The 15,113-nt window shown below is 60.4% G+C and overlaps 1 protein-coding gene across 1 annotated transcript in view; it reads right to left on the reverse strand.

The window, feature by feature from the left end:
• LOC104307205 (H(+)/Cl(-) exchange transporter 5) overlaps positions 1 to 14,844 on the reverse strand; it is a 33,947-nt gene extending 19,103 nt beyond the window's left edge. The window contains exons 1-3 of the mRNA XM_054169551.1: positions 14,757 to 14,844; positions 14,293 to 14,366; positions 6,796 to 6,945 (exon numbers count right to left, since the gene is read on the reverse strand). Coding sequence (XP_054025526.1) covers positions 6,796 to 6,945; positions 14,293 to 14,296 — 154 coding nt within the window. The 5' untranslated portion in view covers positions 14,297 to 14,366; positions 14,757 to 14,844. The remainder of the gene's footprint in view (positions 1 to 6,795; positions 6,946 to 14,292; positions 14,367 to 14,756) is intronic.
• Positions 14,845 to 15,113: the final 269 nt, after the last annotated feature.

Genomic DNA, 15,113 nt, shown 5'->3' on the forward strand with positions numbered 1-15,113 from the left:
GGGTTCCCCTCAGCCTCCTTTCCTCCAGGCTGAACACCCCCAGGTCCCTCAGCTGCTCCTCACCCCAGGCAACCACAGCTCCAACAAGTCCTACCTACAGCTCTGTCCTCTGGAGCACAGCCCTGCACAACCCTGCAGCCAAAGGCCACCAGCTAGACCTGGAAGCTAAAAGCCTCTTCTGGAAAGCATGGCCAGGGTGAAGCCCAGCAGCATCCCTGACCTTGTCTCCAGACCCTTCCCCAGCTTTGCTGCCCTTCTCTGGACCTGCTGCAGCCCCTCAGTGTCCTTGGAGTGAGGAGCCACAGCCTCTCGAGGCCACAAAGGCCTTCTGAAGCAGAGAGAGGACAAGATGATGCCTCACCTCAGTCACCCACAGCTCAAACTAGCCCTACCTACGGCTCAGAGCTGCAGATCTTCACAGCCAAAGCCCCAGAGGTGGAGATTTCACATACAAGTAGGGAGATGGCTCTTCTGGGGGGGGCGGGGGGGGGGGCTTTGAGGTTCTTCTCAGTGCCTACAGAAGACCACACTGTGTCCACCTTGAGCAGCTGCACAACCCTGCCCTGCACACCCTCCTCTCAAAGCCAAGCAGCCCAGCCAGAAGAGCTGGGCTTTTGTTTCCCTGGGGATGACCAACTCTTCCAGAAGGAGAACACCAACTCCAGCCTCCATGCTGCAGATTTCATGCTGGCACACCTCTCCTCCAGAGAAACAAAACTCTGCTTGTCCTCAAGACAAGCACTAAAAGGGGAAGAGGAAAAAACCCAGCAGAGTGCCCCCAGCCAGGAGCCTCCTTGGAGGAGCATTTTCTGCTAGAAGATGTGCTCAGGGTCACCCTCTGCTTGCTCTTCTGGAATAACTGCCCAGACCAGCTCCTTTCAGCTGTCCTGGGAAGGTTCTCCCAAGCTCAGGGCAACCCCAACAAGCCCCTGAGGGCACAAAGCCAGCACACAGCTCTGCAGGTCACCACGTCCTCAGCACCCAGAGCCCCACAGCCACACCACAGCCAGCAGAAGGGATGAGCTGACTCAACCTGCAGGCCCAGGATGGGGTTGGAGGCTGATTCTGCTCCCCAGACACTGCCCCCCCCCCCCCCCAAACCAGCCCAGCCCCTCCACACTACAGCAGCAGGGTTTTGACACCACCAAATCCAACCTCAACCCCCAATTCTCCAGCCATGGCAACTCCACAGCCCCCTACAGTGGCCCAACCGTCCATCTGAGAGAGGATCAGGAGAAGAGGTCCTCAGATATCTTGCCAGGAGTTACAAGCCACTAGAAAATGGCTGACAGCCACAAATATTTTTCAGTATCATCTTTCCTGCCCTGGCTCGTTGCAAATGAAGGAGGAACCAAGAAGATGAACTCAGTGCTACCTTGCCAGAGCCCAGATGATCACACAGGTCTCCCTCCCCGGGGATCTATGGAGCAGATCTCCCCAGCTCCTGATGGAAACAAAACCCCTCTCTAAAGTCACTATTTCGAGCCTGGAGGCAGGGAGTTGAACACAACCCTGCCAGGGGAGCACAGCTTTTCAACAGGCCTGCCAGGCTTCTGACCACCTCTTCTCCCCAAAACGGGTTAATGCTCCACTTCAGAGCCTGCCTGGCTCGGCAAAGCCCCAGAAGGCAGCGCTGTTAAAGTTACAGGGTCCCTCCTGTGCAGCACAGCATAGCCACAGGGCTCCTTTTCTGCCCCCTCCTGCCAGCACGGGCACCTGGAGGCACCTGGGGCCTCCACACCTTTGCTGGAAGCCTCAGGAACCACTCCTGCTTGCAACATGGTCTGAGGCCAGCAGCTCGGAAATGCACAGACTGGAGGCAGCGATCCAGAGGCTTCCCTGGTTAAATGCTCCCACTGGAAACCCTCAGCGCTGCCCAACACAGCTGGGGCTTTTCTAGAGTGCCCTGCTCTAGAAAATCGGGGGGGTAGGGAGGGGAGGGGAAGGGTTTTGCAGACATGAAAAGAGCAACAAACCAACCGGCAGCAGCCCAGCATCATTACACAGCAGAAATCTCCCCGGGCCCCCCAGCGCCCTGCTGCTCGCCCTGCCCCACCGCCCCTGCCTGCAGCCCAGCTTCAGAGCCACCAGCAGCAGCCTTCGCCCCACAGCTGGCCGCCTTCCTCCCCGGCTCACCTCCCCTCTGGGCTCTCCTCACCCTCGCTCAGCGCCTCCCGCTGCCGCGGCGTGGGGCGCCCGTCCGCGGTGCCATGGCCGGCTGGCGGCGGTGGGGGCACAGCGGCCGCTCTCCGGCCTCACGGCAGCACTTGCTGCATCCTCTTCCTCGGGACCTGGCCAAAGAGGAGCCCGCGGCAGCGGCAGCCAGGCCCTCCCCGTGTCGTCAGCAGCCCCGTCACATGAGCCGGCCCCGGCAGGGCAGGGTCCGGGCGAGCGGCGCGGAGACAGCTGCGGGGACGCAGCCACCGGCCCGCGGCCGCACCGCCGGCTGCGGGGACACCGCCGGCTGCGGGGACACCGCCACCGGCCCGCGGCCGCACCGCCGGCTGCGGGGACACCGCCACCGGCCCGCGGCCGCACCGCCGGCTGCGGGGACACCGCCGGCTGCGGGGACACCGCCACCGGCCCGCGGGGACACCGCCGGCTGCGGGGACACCGCCACCGGCCCGCGGCCGCACCGCCGGCTGCGGGGACACCGCCGGCTGCGGGGACACCGCCACCGGCCCGCGGGGACACCGCCACCGGCCCGCGGGGACACCGCCACCGGCCCGCGGGGACACCGCCGCCGGCTGCGGGGACACCGCCGCCGGCTGCGGGGACACCGCCACCGGCCCGCGGCCGCACCGCCGGCTGCGGGGACACCGCCGGCTGCGGGGACACCGCCACCGGCCCGCGGCCACACCGCCGGCTGCGGGGACACCGCCGGCTGCGGGGACACCGCCACCGGCCCGCGGCCGCACCGCCGGCTGCGGGGACACCGCCACCGGCCCGCGGCCGCACCGCCGGCTGCGGGGACACCGCCGGCTGCGGGGACACCGCCACCGGCCCGCGGCCGCACCGCCGGCTGCGGGGACACCGCCACCGGCCCGCGGCCGCACCGCCGGCTGCGGGGACACCGCCGGCTGCGGGGACACCGCCACCGGCCCGCGGCCGCACAGCCACCGGCCCGCGGCCACACAGCCGGCTGCGGGGACACCACCACCTCATCCATGCTGTCTGTGGAGATATGCCCCACTATGAGCACCCAGTGACACCCAGCTAACCACCTCAACAAGCACCCAGTTAACCACCAGTGTCACCCAGCTAACCATGGGCACCCAGACAACCACCTCAACAAGCACCCAGTTAGCCACACAGCTAACCATGGGCACCCAGCTAACCACCAGGGACACCCAGCTAACCACCTCAACAAGCACCCAGTTAGCCACACAGCTAACCATGGGCACCCAGCTAACCACCTCAACAAGCACCCAGCTAACCATAGGCACCCTGCCAACCACCTCAACAAGCACCCAGTTAGCCACCACAAGCACCAGACTAAGCCATGAGCATCCAGGTAAACTGCAGGAGTACCCAGCTAGCCCCCACAGGCACCCAGCAGGCCACAGCAGCCCAGACAGCCCCCCACATGCTCAAAGGCCTGGCTGAAGGCCAGCTCAGAGGCACCCACAGTGATGGATGGAGATGGCAGGTCCCTTCCAACCCACCCCATTCCATGACTCCTGACACCAGTGGGTCGCTCACAGATGCACCAAACCCTCCCTTTCCCCCCCCATCCAGCTGAATTGTTTCAGGCTGAGTAACCAGAAGCAGCTTTCCTTGCCCAGGGTCCTTCGCAGGAGGCAGGCACTGAACTTTTGTCTCCCCTGCACAGACAACTCCAGAGTCCTCTCCCCCAGCAGCAGCCTTTATCTCCCCAGCCAATGCCCAGAGGGGCTGCTGATTAAGCTCTCCTGGCTCTCACTCTGATAGCTTGTCCCTCACCCATTGTCTGGCAGGGCTGAAGCACTCCACCCTGCCTCTGCTCCCACCAGATAGGCTCTGTCTGAAGGTCAAGGAGGAAGCTGGGTGAAGAGAAAAAGCCAGGGGAGATACCTCCTAGCCTTGGGTCAGTCAAACCAGACTGCCAGAGGTACAGCAGGTGAGGGAAATCCCCTGGCCAGCAAAGCAAGGAAAGGTCTCCAACCCCTCTGGGAGCATCCCCACCACTAGAACCATTGAATCCCAGGCTGGAAGGACCAAACACCATCTGCTCCAACCTTTCTTGGCAAAAGCAGGATCTAGACAAGCTGGCCCAGGACCCTGTCCAGCTGAGCCTTAAGAGCATCCAACATTGTGGCTTCCACCACTTCCACTCTCCAACAAATCACTCAACAGAAGCAAGCTCTCATCCAGGAGGTGCTTCTTGGTAGGACAACTGCCCCAACAGGTTTGGCTAAAGGAATAAGGCCTTTTAAATCCTGCAGGTCATCCAAAAACCCCAAAAGGACCACAAATACCATCCAAAAAGCCCACAGATACCATCTAAATGGCCACAGGTAGCCATCTAACATGGATACACAGGGACCACCCATGAAGCTCTGGACAGAATTTGCTTCAGAACATCTTAAGCTCCTGGGGAGCACCAGAAGGGTTTGAACAGAGAAGCAACTGGCTGAAGGCAGATGATGTTAGAGACAAGTTCCTGTGTCTCTGGAGCTGGAGGAAGGCAACAGGGGTCTGGCACTCACTGTGCTGGGCAGCCCTCAGCTTAAGAAGGACATTGAGACTCTTGAATGTGTCCAGAGAAGGGCAATGAGGCTGGGGAGGGGTCTGGAGCACAGCCCTGTGAGGAGAGGCTGAGGGAGCTGGGGTTGCTTAGCCTGCAGAAGAGGAGGCTCAGGGGAGACCTTCTTGCTCTCTACAACTCCCTGGAGGAAGGTTGTAGGCAGGTGGGGGTTGGTCTCTTCTCCCCGGCAACCAGCACCAGAACAAGAGGACACAGTCTCAAGCTGCACCAGGGGAGGTTTAGGCTTGAGGTGAGGAGAAAGTTCTTCACAGAAAGAGAGATTGGCCATGGGGATGTGCTGCCCAGGGAGGTGGTGGAGTCACCATCTCTGGAGGTGTTCAAGAGGGGACTGGATGTGGCACTTGGTGCCATGGTTTAGTTAGTCAGGAGGTGTTGGGTGACAGGTTGGACTTGATGATCTCTGAGGTCTTTCCCAACCTTATTGATTCTATGATTCCATGAAGAGCTCCAGCTGGGCTACAAGAGAGAAGAAACTCAACACCAAGGCAAGGAGCAGAGGAGTGGAAGAGACACCTGGAAACCACGTCGTGCTCCAAGGCAACACAGCTCACCTAAAACCTCAGCTGCCTGCAGATAACATCTACAGCTCCTTGCTCAACACTTGAGAGCAGTCAACAACCAAAAGCTGATCTTGAAATCCCTCAAAGCACAGAGCAGAGGAGATTTTACTGCTGGACAAACACACCTTGCCCCATCACGTGCAGCTCTGGTCACCTTCAGCCTGGTGGCAGGAGGAGGAGATGATGCCAGTAAAGGGAACAAGCTCTGAGGAGCACAAGTGGCTGCTTTAAAAGATGATCTCAGCCCAGCAAGCCCTTGGCCAAGAAGGAAAGTGATGCTCTGACAACCATTTTGAGCACTGCTAAGGTTGACTCCAGCACCTTGGACCAAGACTCAAGGGGAAAGAAAAATCAGCAAAGCATCGGGGGAGGGGGGGTGTGGTGTCATTAAAAAGCCAAATTTGAGGAGGCCCCAAGCACAGCTGAGGAGCATGGGAAAACACCAAAGCAAGTCTTATCTCTCTCCTTTTATTGCCAAAATGCTGAAGTCCAAACCAGAGGAGATAAGAGTGGAGAATGTGCTCCTCACAGGGGAGTTTCACACCACAGCCAGCACAGGAGCAGGCCTGGAAAGCCACCACAGATCATTTGGAATCAGTTTGGAATGAAAGAAGATTGAAGCTCCCAGAACACCTCCCTTTTGGCTCAGGCTCTTGGCCAGTTCCAGCTGGTACTGGTTGACAGCCAGCTGAGCATGAGCCAGCAGTGTGCCCAGGTGGCCAAGGAGGCCAATGGCATCCTGGCCTGCATCAGAAATAGTGTGGCCAGCAGGAGCAGGGAAGTCCTTGTGCCCCTGGACTCAGCACTGGTTAGGCCACACCTTGAGTCCTGTGTCCAGTCCTGGGCCCCTCAGTTTAGGAAAGATGTTGAGCTGCTGGAAGGTGTCCAGAGAAGGACAACAAAGCTGGGGAGGGGTTTGGAGCACAGCCCTGTGAGGAGAGGCTGAGGGAGCTGGGGTTGCTTAGCCTGGAGAAGAGAAGGATCAGGGGAGACCTTCTTGCTCTCTACAACTACCTGAAGGGAGGTTGTAGCCAGGTGGGGATTGGTCTCTTCTCCCAGGCAGCCAGCACCAGAACAAGAGGACACAGTCTCAAGCTGTGCCAGGGGAGGTTTAGGCTGGAGGTGAGGAGAAAGTTCTTCCCAGGAGGAGTAATTTGCCATTGGGATGTGCTGCCCAGGGAGGTGGTGGAGTCCCCATCCTTGGAGGTGTTCAGAAAAGGACTGGATGTGGCACTTGGTGCCATGGTTTAGTTGTCAGGAGGTGCTAGGTATTAGGTAATAGGTTGGACTTGATGATCTCTGGGGTCTTTTCCAGCCTGGCTGGTTCTGTGCTTCAGGAGGCAGGTTTGCTCTTGCAGATACCAGTCACAGGCCAGGCCCTACACAAAGACATTTCTCAGCACAAGCAACTTGAGCGGCCAGGGGGAGCCACACAGCAAACTTTCCCCTGGAACCCTCCCAGAAGCCATTGTGAGAGCCAGGAATTACCTGCCATCTCCCTGTCAAGTGGTGGGTCATCATCTGCCATGGTGAAGTCCAGAGGGGCTCCTGCTATTTCCAGCATGTCCTCATCGCTGGTGCTGCTCTGGAAGCTCCCCCGCCGGAAACTCTGCTGCTCCATGGCCACAGCTTCCAAACCTGCCAGGGGAAGGGACACCTTGTGGAGCACAAACATGACCTGACCAGGAGGAGAAACTTCTTCACTGTGTGGCTGCTGGAGCCCTGCAGCAGGCTGCCCAGAGGGGTTGTGGAGTCTCCTTCTCTGGAGAGCTTCCAAACCCTCCTGGCCATTGTGATCCTGGGCAAGCTGCTGTGGCTGCCCCTGCTTGAGCCAGGGGGGTGGAGTGGATGACCTCCAGAGGTCCCTTCCAACCCCACCGTGCTGGGATCCTGTAATAACCACTTGACCCTTAGTCCTGAAGGCCAGGAGGCCAAGTTGCTCTTCCCATGTGAAGGAGAAATGCAGTGATACCACCTGAGGGTTGGGCTAGAATGGGACAAAACTGGAGGTGCACAACTCCAAGCAGAGCCCTTGCTCTAGATTCATAGGTCATAGAATGGTGTGGGTTGGAATAGGCCTTAAAGATCATCTAGTTCCAAGCCCTCTGGCATTGGTGTGGACATCTACTACACCAGGTTGCTCAAGGCCTCATTCAACCTGGTAGAGGCCAGAAACAAGCCTCAAGTGCCAGCACAGCACCTGAACTCAACTGGAAAGACAAACACAGAGGTGACAGAGTGCCCAGGTTCTTCAGAAAGGACAAGCTTAGGACACTGCATGGCCAAGCTCAGCCCCAGAGGACAATCCTTCCATGGCAAGGCATCCTACACACACAGCCTCTGCTCCTCAGCTTGATATGGGATCTTTTCATCTCAGGTCCTGCACCTGGCTCACAACCATCCCATGAAGAATCCAGGCTGAGGGCAGAGTGGCTGCAAACTGCCCAGTGGAAAGGACCTAGTGAGGTTGGTAAACAGCCAGCTGAAGATGAGCCAGTGTGTGCCCAGGGGGCCAAGAAGGCCACCAGCATCTGGGCTCGGACCAGCAACAGTGTGGCCAGCAGGAGTAATGAAGTGATTGTACCCCTGGACTGGGCACTGCTGAGGCCACATCTTGAATCCTGGGGTCAGTTTTGGGCCCCTCACTTCAAGGACACTGAGGGACTAGAGCAGGTCCAGAGAAGGGCAGCAAAGCTGGGAAGGGTCTGGAGCACAGGGCTGGTGAGGAGCAGCTGAGGGAGCTGGGCTTGTTCAGCCTGGAGGAAAGGAGGCTGAGGGGAGACCTTCTGGCTCTCTACAGCTCCCTGCAAGGAGGCTGGAGCCAGGTGGGGCTTGGTCTCTTCTCCAAAGGAGTAAGTGCCAGGACAAAAGGAAACAGCCTCCAGTTGCCCCAGGGGAGGTTTAGGTTGGACATGAGGAACAATTCTTTCCCTTGAGGGTTGTGAAGGCCTGTGCCAGGCTGCCCAGGACAGTGCTGGAATGCCCCTCCCCGGAGGGGTTTCAGAGCCCTGGAGATGTGGTGCTGAGGGACATGGTTTAGGGGTGACCTGGCAGTGCTGGGTCCATGGCTGGTCCATGGCAAGGACTCCAACCCAAGCCATGCTGTGGTTCCATGATCCCGTCTCCAGAAGGCACAGCCCATGGCTGTTTGCCTCTTGCACACACCCAGAGTCTTCAGCGAGAACAAGAGAGGAACCAAATGTGCAACTCAGCCCCACTGCAGGAAGGGCAGGAGCCAACCAGCACTTGCCAGCAGCAGGAATGGCCCACTCTGCAGAAAGCACTTCCCTTTGCACCCAAAAAAAGCCACCAGCCACACAAAACAAGCCCTGGCACAGCCCAAAGTGACAGATCCATCCCCCAGCTTCAAAGTGCCACGGGAACCCCACAAGGACCCCCCCGGCAGCAGAGCCAAGAGGCAGCCAGCAGCTCACACAGGACAGAGAAGGTGGCAGCTCAGCCTCTCTCCAGGTCCTGGAGCAGCCTCAGGGGACACAGGCTGAAGTCCCCTCTCCCAAGGGAATGCTCCCTCTGCAGGCTGGTGTCACCTCCCCGGGCCGGCGACACCTCCCCGGGCCGCACCTTGGCACCAAAAGCCCAAGAGGTTCCTCTCACAGGTAGCTACACATTAACCTCCCACCACATTCCACGGTGCTTCCCTCCGGCCAGCTCAGGAGCACCCTCGGGAGGTCCCCAGAGCACCTACATACCCGAGGGCTTCCAGCGCCACCAGCGCCGGCGTGAGGGAGAAGCCATCCCGCTGCCGGCCGCCTGCTCCCAGCCGGCTCAGCCCCTGCTGCCTTCCCCCAGCGCGGCCCGGCCAAGGGAAGCAACGAAGCCCAAGGCGGCGGGCTCAGGCTGCTGACGCCCGCCAGTGACTCAGATGACAGCCCCTGGTCACCAGGGCACCCGAGCACGCCGCTGACACCCGCCACTGCCACCATGCGCTGCCACCTGGCACTGCCCAACCTGCGCTGCCACCCTGTGCTGCCCCTCTGCGCTGCCACCCTGTGCTGCCCACCCGGCACTGCCACCCTGTGCTGCCCACCCGGCACTGCCACCCTGCGCTGCCCACCCGGCACTGCCACCCTGCGCTGCCCACCCGGCACTGCCCCTCTGCACTGCCACCCTGTGCTGCCACCCTGTGCTGCCCACCTGGCACTGCCCCTCTGCGCTGCCCCCCTGCGCTGCCCACCCGGCACTGCCACCCTGCACTGCCCCTCTGCGCTGCCACCCTGTGCTGCCCACCCGGCACTGCCACCCTGTGCTGCCCACCCGGCGCTGCCACCCTGTGCTGCCCACCCTGTGCTGCCCACCCGGCACTGCCACCCTGCGCTGCCCACCCGGCACTGCCACCCTGCGCTGCCCACCCGGCACTGCCCACCCGGCACTGCCCACTCGGCACTGCCCACCCTGCGCTGCCACCCTGTGCTGCCCACCCGGCGCTGCCACCCTGTGCTGCCCACCCGGCGCTGCCACCCTGTGCTGCCCACCCTGTGCTGCCCACCCGGCGCTGCCCCTCTGCACTGCCACCCTGCGCTGCCCACCCTGCGCTGCCCACCCGGCACTGCCCACCCGGCACTGCCCACTCGGCACTGCCCCTCTGCGCTGCCACCCTGTGCTGCCCACCTGGCACTGCCACCCGGCACTGCCCCTCTGCACTGCCCACCCGGCGCTGCCCACCCTGCGCTGCCCACCCGGCACTGCCCACCCGGCACTGCCCCTCTGCGCTGCCCCCCGGCACTGCCCACCCGGCGGTGGTGCCAGCGCCAGGCTCCGCTCCCCGCAGCGGGCCGCAGCACCAGCAGCGCTCCCAGCGAGCCTGCTCCCCCCAGGCTGCCTGCAGCACCCAGCCCAGTGCCACCAGGGCACCAGCAGCCCTTCTGCAGCCCGAGGAGCAGGGCTGGAGGGACACAGTCAGGAGGGCTAAGCTGGGGCACTGGGGAGCTCCAACCCCCAGCATGGTCTGAGCCCCAGTCCTGGTGGAGGGATCCCCAGCACTGCCCTGGGCAGCCTGGCACAGGCCTTCACAGCCCTCAAGGGCCAAGAACTGTTCCTGATGTCCAAACTAAACCTCCCCCGGGGCAATGGGAGGCCATTTCCTCTTGTCCTGTCACTTCTTCCCTGGGAGAAGAGACCAACCCCACCTGGCTCCAGCCTCCTTGCAGGGAGCTGTAGAGAGCCAGGTGGTCTCCCCTCAGCCTCCTTTCCTCCAGGCTGAACAAGCCCAGTTCCCTCAGCTGCTCCTCACCAGCCCTGTGCTCCAGACCCTTCCCCACCTTGGCTGCCCTTCTCTGGACCTGCTCCAGCCCCTCCAAGTCCTTCTTGGGGTGGGTGGCTCAGGACTCAAGGGGCAGCCTCAGCAGTGCCCAGTCCAGGCACACAATCCCTTCCCTACTCCTGCTGGCCACACTGCAGCTGACCCAAGCCAGGATGCTGGTGGCCTTCTTGGCCACCTGGGCACACTCTGGCTCATCTTCAGCCGCCTGTTTACCAACCTTCCCCCAGGTCCTTTGCCAGGGGGCAGTTTCCAGCCACTCTGCCCCAAGCCTGGAGCACTGTCTCCTTCAGACCTGATGCAGGAAGCTCCTGCCCATAACCATGTGAGAGAGGGAAAACCCAACCAGGCAGCAGGCCAAGAGCACCTCCCACCAAACACCACCACCTGCTCCCTTTATTGTAAGGACCCTCATGCCTACAACTCCAGGGCTGCATCCACTTTATTTCAGAGCCCAGTTTTATTCCAAGCTTGCAGGCAGGGCCCAGCTGGACACTCATCACCCCATGCTTTGCAAGTGCCAGGTACTTTTAGCCTCCTCCAGCACAGCACCTTCACTTCTTTGTTTGCCTTTGAAACACTTCAGAGCACTCCCTGAAATTCAAACAGCTCGACCTGCTGTCACACTTTGCTTGATTTTGGAGAGGCAGCAGCTCTGCTTCTTTGCTTGACAAGGTAGAAGGCATCCAAATCACCAAAATCCAGGCTCCAGAGGACTTAAAAGGGGATTTCCTGAGGCACAAGGAGAACACAAAACACCCAAACTGCACAAAGCCCAGGCTGAGAAAAGCCTCCAGCAAACCTCCCCATGGCAAAGGGTCAGGAGAGGAGAACAGAGCCCTGCCAGGAACAGGCACTGAACTTCCCCAGGGGTTGGGGTTGTTCAGCCTGGAGAAGAGAAGGCTCCAGGGAGACCTTCTGGTGGCCTCTCAGTGTTCCAGGGGGCTGATCAGAAAGCTGGGGACAGACTTTGAGCAGAGACTCCTCTGACAGGGCAAAGGGTGATGGTTTGAACTCAAAGAGGGAGATTCAGAATGGAGAGAAGGGAGAAATGTTTGACACAGAGTGGTGAGAGCCTGGCCCAGGCTGCCCAGAGAGGTGGGAGATGCCCCAGCCCTGGCACCACTGCAGGTCAGGTTGGTTGGGGCTCTCAGCAACCTGCTGTAGTCGCAGATGTCCCTGCTGGCTGCAGGGGGAGTGGCCTAGCTGGCCTTTAAAGGTCCCTTCCAACCCAAACCATTCTGTGATTCATTGCAAAAGGCAGATTTTGGAAGCCCACCAGGTCCACAAGCCCTCACAGTGAGCCAGAAGCAGCTGGCAGAGAGCTAATGGGGGCTGACTCACTGGAGCAGCTCTGGGGACTCATTGAATTTCTACAGAGGGTTCTGCCTGCTGCAAAACCAGGACACACTTTCAATAGCTCATCCTCCACTCAGGGGCTGCAATGTTTTGGTGTCCAAATGTCCTGTAGTTACCCACAAGGCCAGTGGCCTCACAGGACAAAGACATTTCCTCATCCTCTCTGGGAAGAGTGACATTTGGCTGGGGACTAAAGCAGCTACAGCCCCTGGAATAAACAGCCTGAACTTCTAGATGGGTTCTCAGGAGGCACCTTTGGGAGTGGAGCCTTGATGGGACCATGGTGGCCTTGACCACAGTGAGCAGCACAATCACCACATGGGCTTCAGACCTGCAGAAGAGACCAACCCCACCTGGCTCCAGCCTCCTTGAGGGAGCTGTAGAGAGCCAGAAGGTCTCCCCACAGCCTCCTTTTCTCCAGGCTGAACAAGCCCAGCTCCCTCAGCTGCTCCTCCCCAGCCCTGTGCTCCAGACCCTTCCCCAGCTTTGTAACCCTTCTCTGGAGCCTCTCCAGCCTCTCAATGTCCTCTTTGGAGTAAGAAGCCCAAAACTGACCCTGGGATTTGAGGTGTGGCCTCACCAGCACCAGGTGAGCCTGGAGAGCCCATCAGGCTGCAGCCAGCAGCTGGATCCAAAGGAAGGATCCCACCACTCACAGACACATCCTGAAAAATGCCATTCCCAGGCCAGGAGAGCAAACCTGTGTCCATCACCCTGCGCTTGCCACCCTCACACCACACTCGGGCCCAGCAGCACAACCTTGCTAGCTACAGGAGACGCTTCCAGGTGTCTCAGCAGCAGCGAGGGGCTGAGACCCCTCTGCTGAGCCCTGCAGCCAACTGCTGCCAAGGCAGGAGCTCACCCCCTGGCCCCTCCTGTCAAACCAGTTGATCATGAAGAGCAGCTCTTCATCCAGCAAGCATCTCCAGCTGCTAATTGCACGCTGGGACGTGACAATTGCCCAAGCAGCCTTCGGCCTCGCCAAGACAAGGAGAGCCAGGAGAACAACGTGTCATTAGCAGCCACTTCCTGGAGCCCTGCTGTCACAGACACCTCTCTTACTCCATTTCCAGCTCCATGCCTTGTCCTTTGGGAAAGCAAACCAGATGAAACACCAGTGGGACACAATGCTGGAGAGTGACCAAGGGAAGCCCTGAGATGAAAAGAGAACCTCTCTTTGCGGCGTCACCCGGCCCCGAGAGGCCACGGGGCTGCCAAGAGCCGAGTGCCAGCAGCAAGCAGCAGCCCTGCTGCATCTGAGGGACTCCAGAGGAATGAGAAGTGTGGCACAGCGTGGCACAATCCCTCCCAGGAGCCTCCCACAACACACAGAGGAGAAAAGCAAACCCAGCTGTGGTATTTGGGTGCCCCTGGGGATTTTCTAGCTCCCTGGTAGCCAAAAATCTCAGCCCACAAGTCCACAGGAAGAGCAAAGGGAATCGTCTGCCGTGCTTGCCCTCTGGCTGCAACATGCAGAGGGGTGAGAAGGTACAGGGGCAGCACAACCCCATCAAAAAAAAACCCCAACCAGCTTTGTTTGGGTGCTGCTCCCAAACCATTCAGCTCCTGGAGAGTAACCCTCAGTGAGAACACCACAAAACCCTGGGCAAACCAAACCCACACCTCCAGCAACGTCTTGGGGTAGGCACAGAGCTTCACCTGTCACCACACAGAGGGTGAAGGAGCAGCTCAGCAAGGCTCCAGCTCAGGCCAGTATCAAGCTGATGTGGTTGCTGCCTCCCAAAGAACACCAAACAAGTCTCTGTTTTAGACAACAGCCATTCAAAAACAAAACCAGCCCTGTTCTCATGTTCTCCTGGGAACAAAGGCAGTCAGAGGCACAGCAGAGCCTGCCAGCCACACATCCCTGCTGCCTCCCAGGTGCTGGTGCTCCCAGGAGCCCAGAACAGAAGCCCCAACACCGGGACGAGGATGAAGTTTGCCTTCCACCAACACCTGCCCCTGCACAGGTGTCGAGAGCTAGATCACTCCTTGTGTTCTGGCTGCATAATCAAGGTCCAACCTTCAGGATTAACCAAAGCTTTAAAACTTGGATGGACAACAGCTCCCAACCCCCAGAAGCTGGTGTTACACACGTGGTATTAAAGGATTCCCAAACTCCAGTGGCCTACTTCTCCCCTCATCCGTTGCCAGGAACTCCTTCCGATGGGAATTTTCCTCGGGCAGCCAAACAAACCAAGAAGGACACCTGATGATCTTTGAGGTCTTTTCCCAGCCTCACTGATTCTATGAGAGCAGCTCCTGCCCACAGGTGGTCCGGGCCCGCCAGCCCTCTGCCCTCAGCACCCCCTAAGAAGGTCAGTCAGGATTAGGAGAGGATCATTTACCCATCCAACAAGCGGCATCGGTACCTTCTCCCAAGGCTCGGCTGCTCCTGCCTGCCCTCCGAGGCTTCTGTGAGCTGCTGGAAGAGAAGGGCCTTGCTCAGGAGGGGCAGCAGGGCCAGGACACCCAGCCCTACCCAGCGCTGAGCTCGGGGGGCGAGCATCAGCCCCACGGATCACAGCAAGGCCACAGAGAACATCCCCGCCCCACCCGGGGAGCCGGGACCTCGATCCTCTACAACCTCCCGCTGGGACAGCACAGCCTGATCCCCCCCCGGCCAAAGGCGCGACACGGGGGCAGAGGAGGGGACCCCCGCCCCGACGCCTCAGCCCCGGGACTCTGCAGGCCTGCCTTAGGCCGCCGTCCCGGGCCCGTCCCGGGTCTCCCCCCCGCAGCTCTAGGCGCGTCCTGGTTGTCCCCGGGTCCCCCCGTCCCCCGGGCTCGCCCCGGGGCTCCGCTGTCTCACCCCGGTCCTGCCGCTGCGGCTGAGGCCGAGCCCGGCCCGGGCCCCCTCCCGCGGCACCTGCGCGAGCGGAGGCTCCACCCCGAGAGGGCGGGGCCCGAAAGCGGGCGGGGCCTGCGCCGCTCGCCGGGCAGAGTTTGACGCATGCGCACTGCGGACCGATGAAGCACGGGCACGCCTCTCCAGCGCCATCTTGAGTGTGGGCGCCGGGCTCTTAAAGTGGTACTCACCTCGTTCTGCAACGGGGAGTCGGGAGGAAACAAGGGCAGGGAAAGTGAGCGCGGGGCGGGCCGTGAGGGAGGACAGAGTCAATTACACCACCTTGGCCTGGACCTGCCTCCCCCATGTGGCGGCGTTCCC

This window comes from Dryobates pubescens, chromosome 18, assembly GCF_014839835.1.
Source record: "Dryobates pubescens isolate bDryPub1 chromosome 18, bDryPub1.pri, whole genome shotgun sequence".
Lineage (NCBI taxonomy): Eukaryota > Metazoa > Chordata > Aves > Piciformes > Picidae > Dryobates > Dryobates pubescens.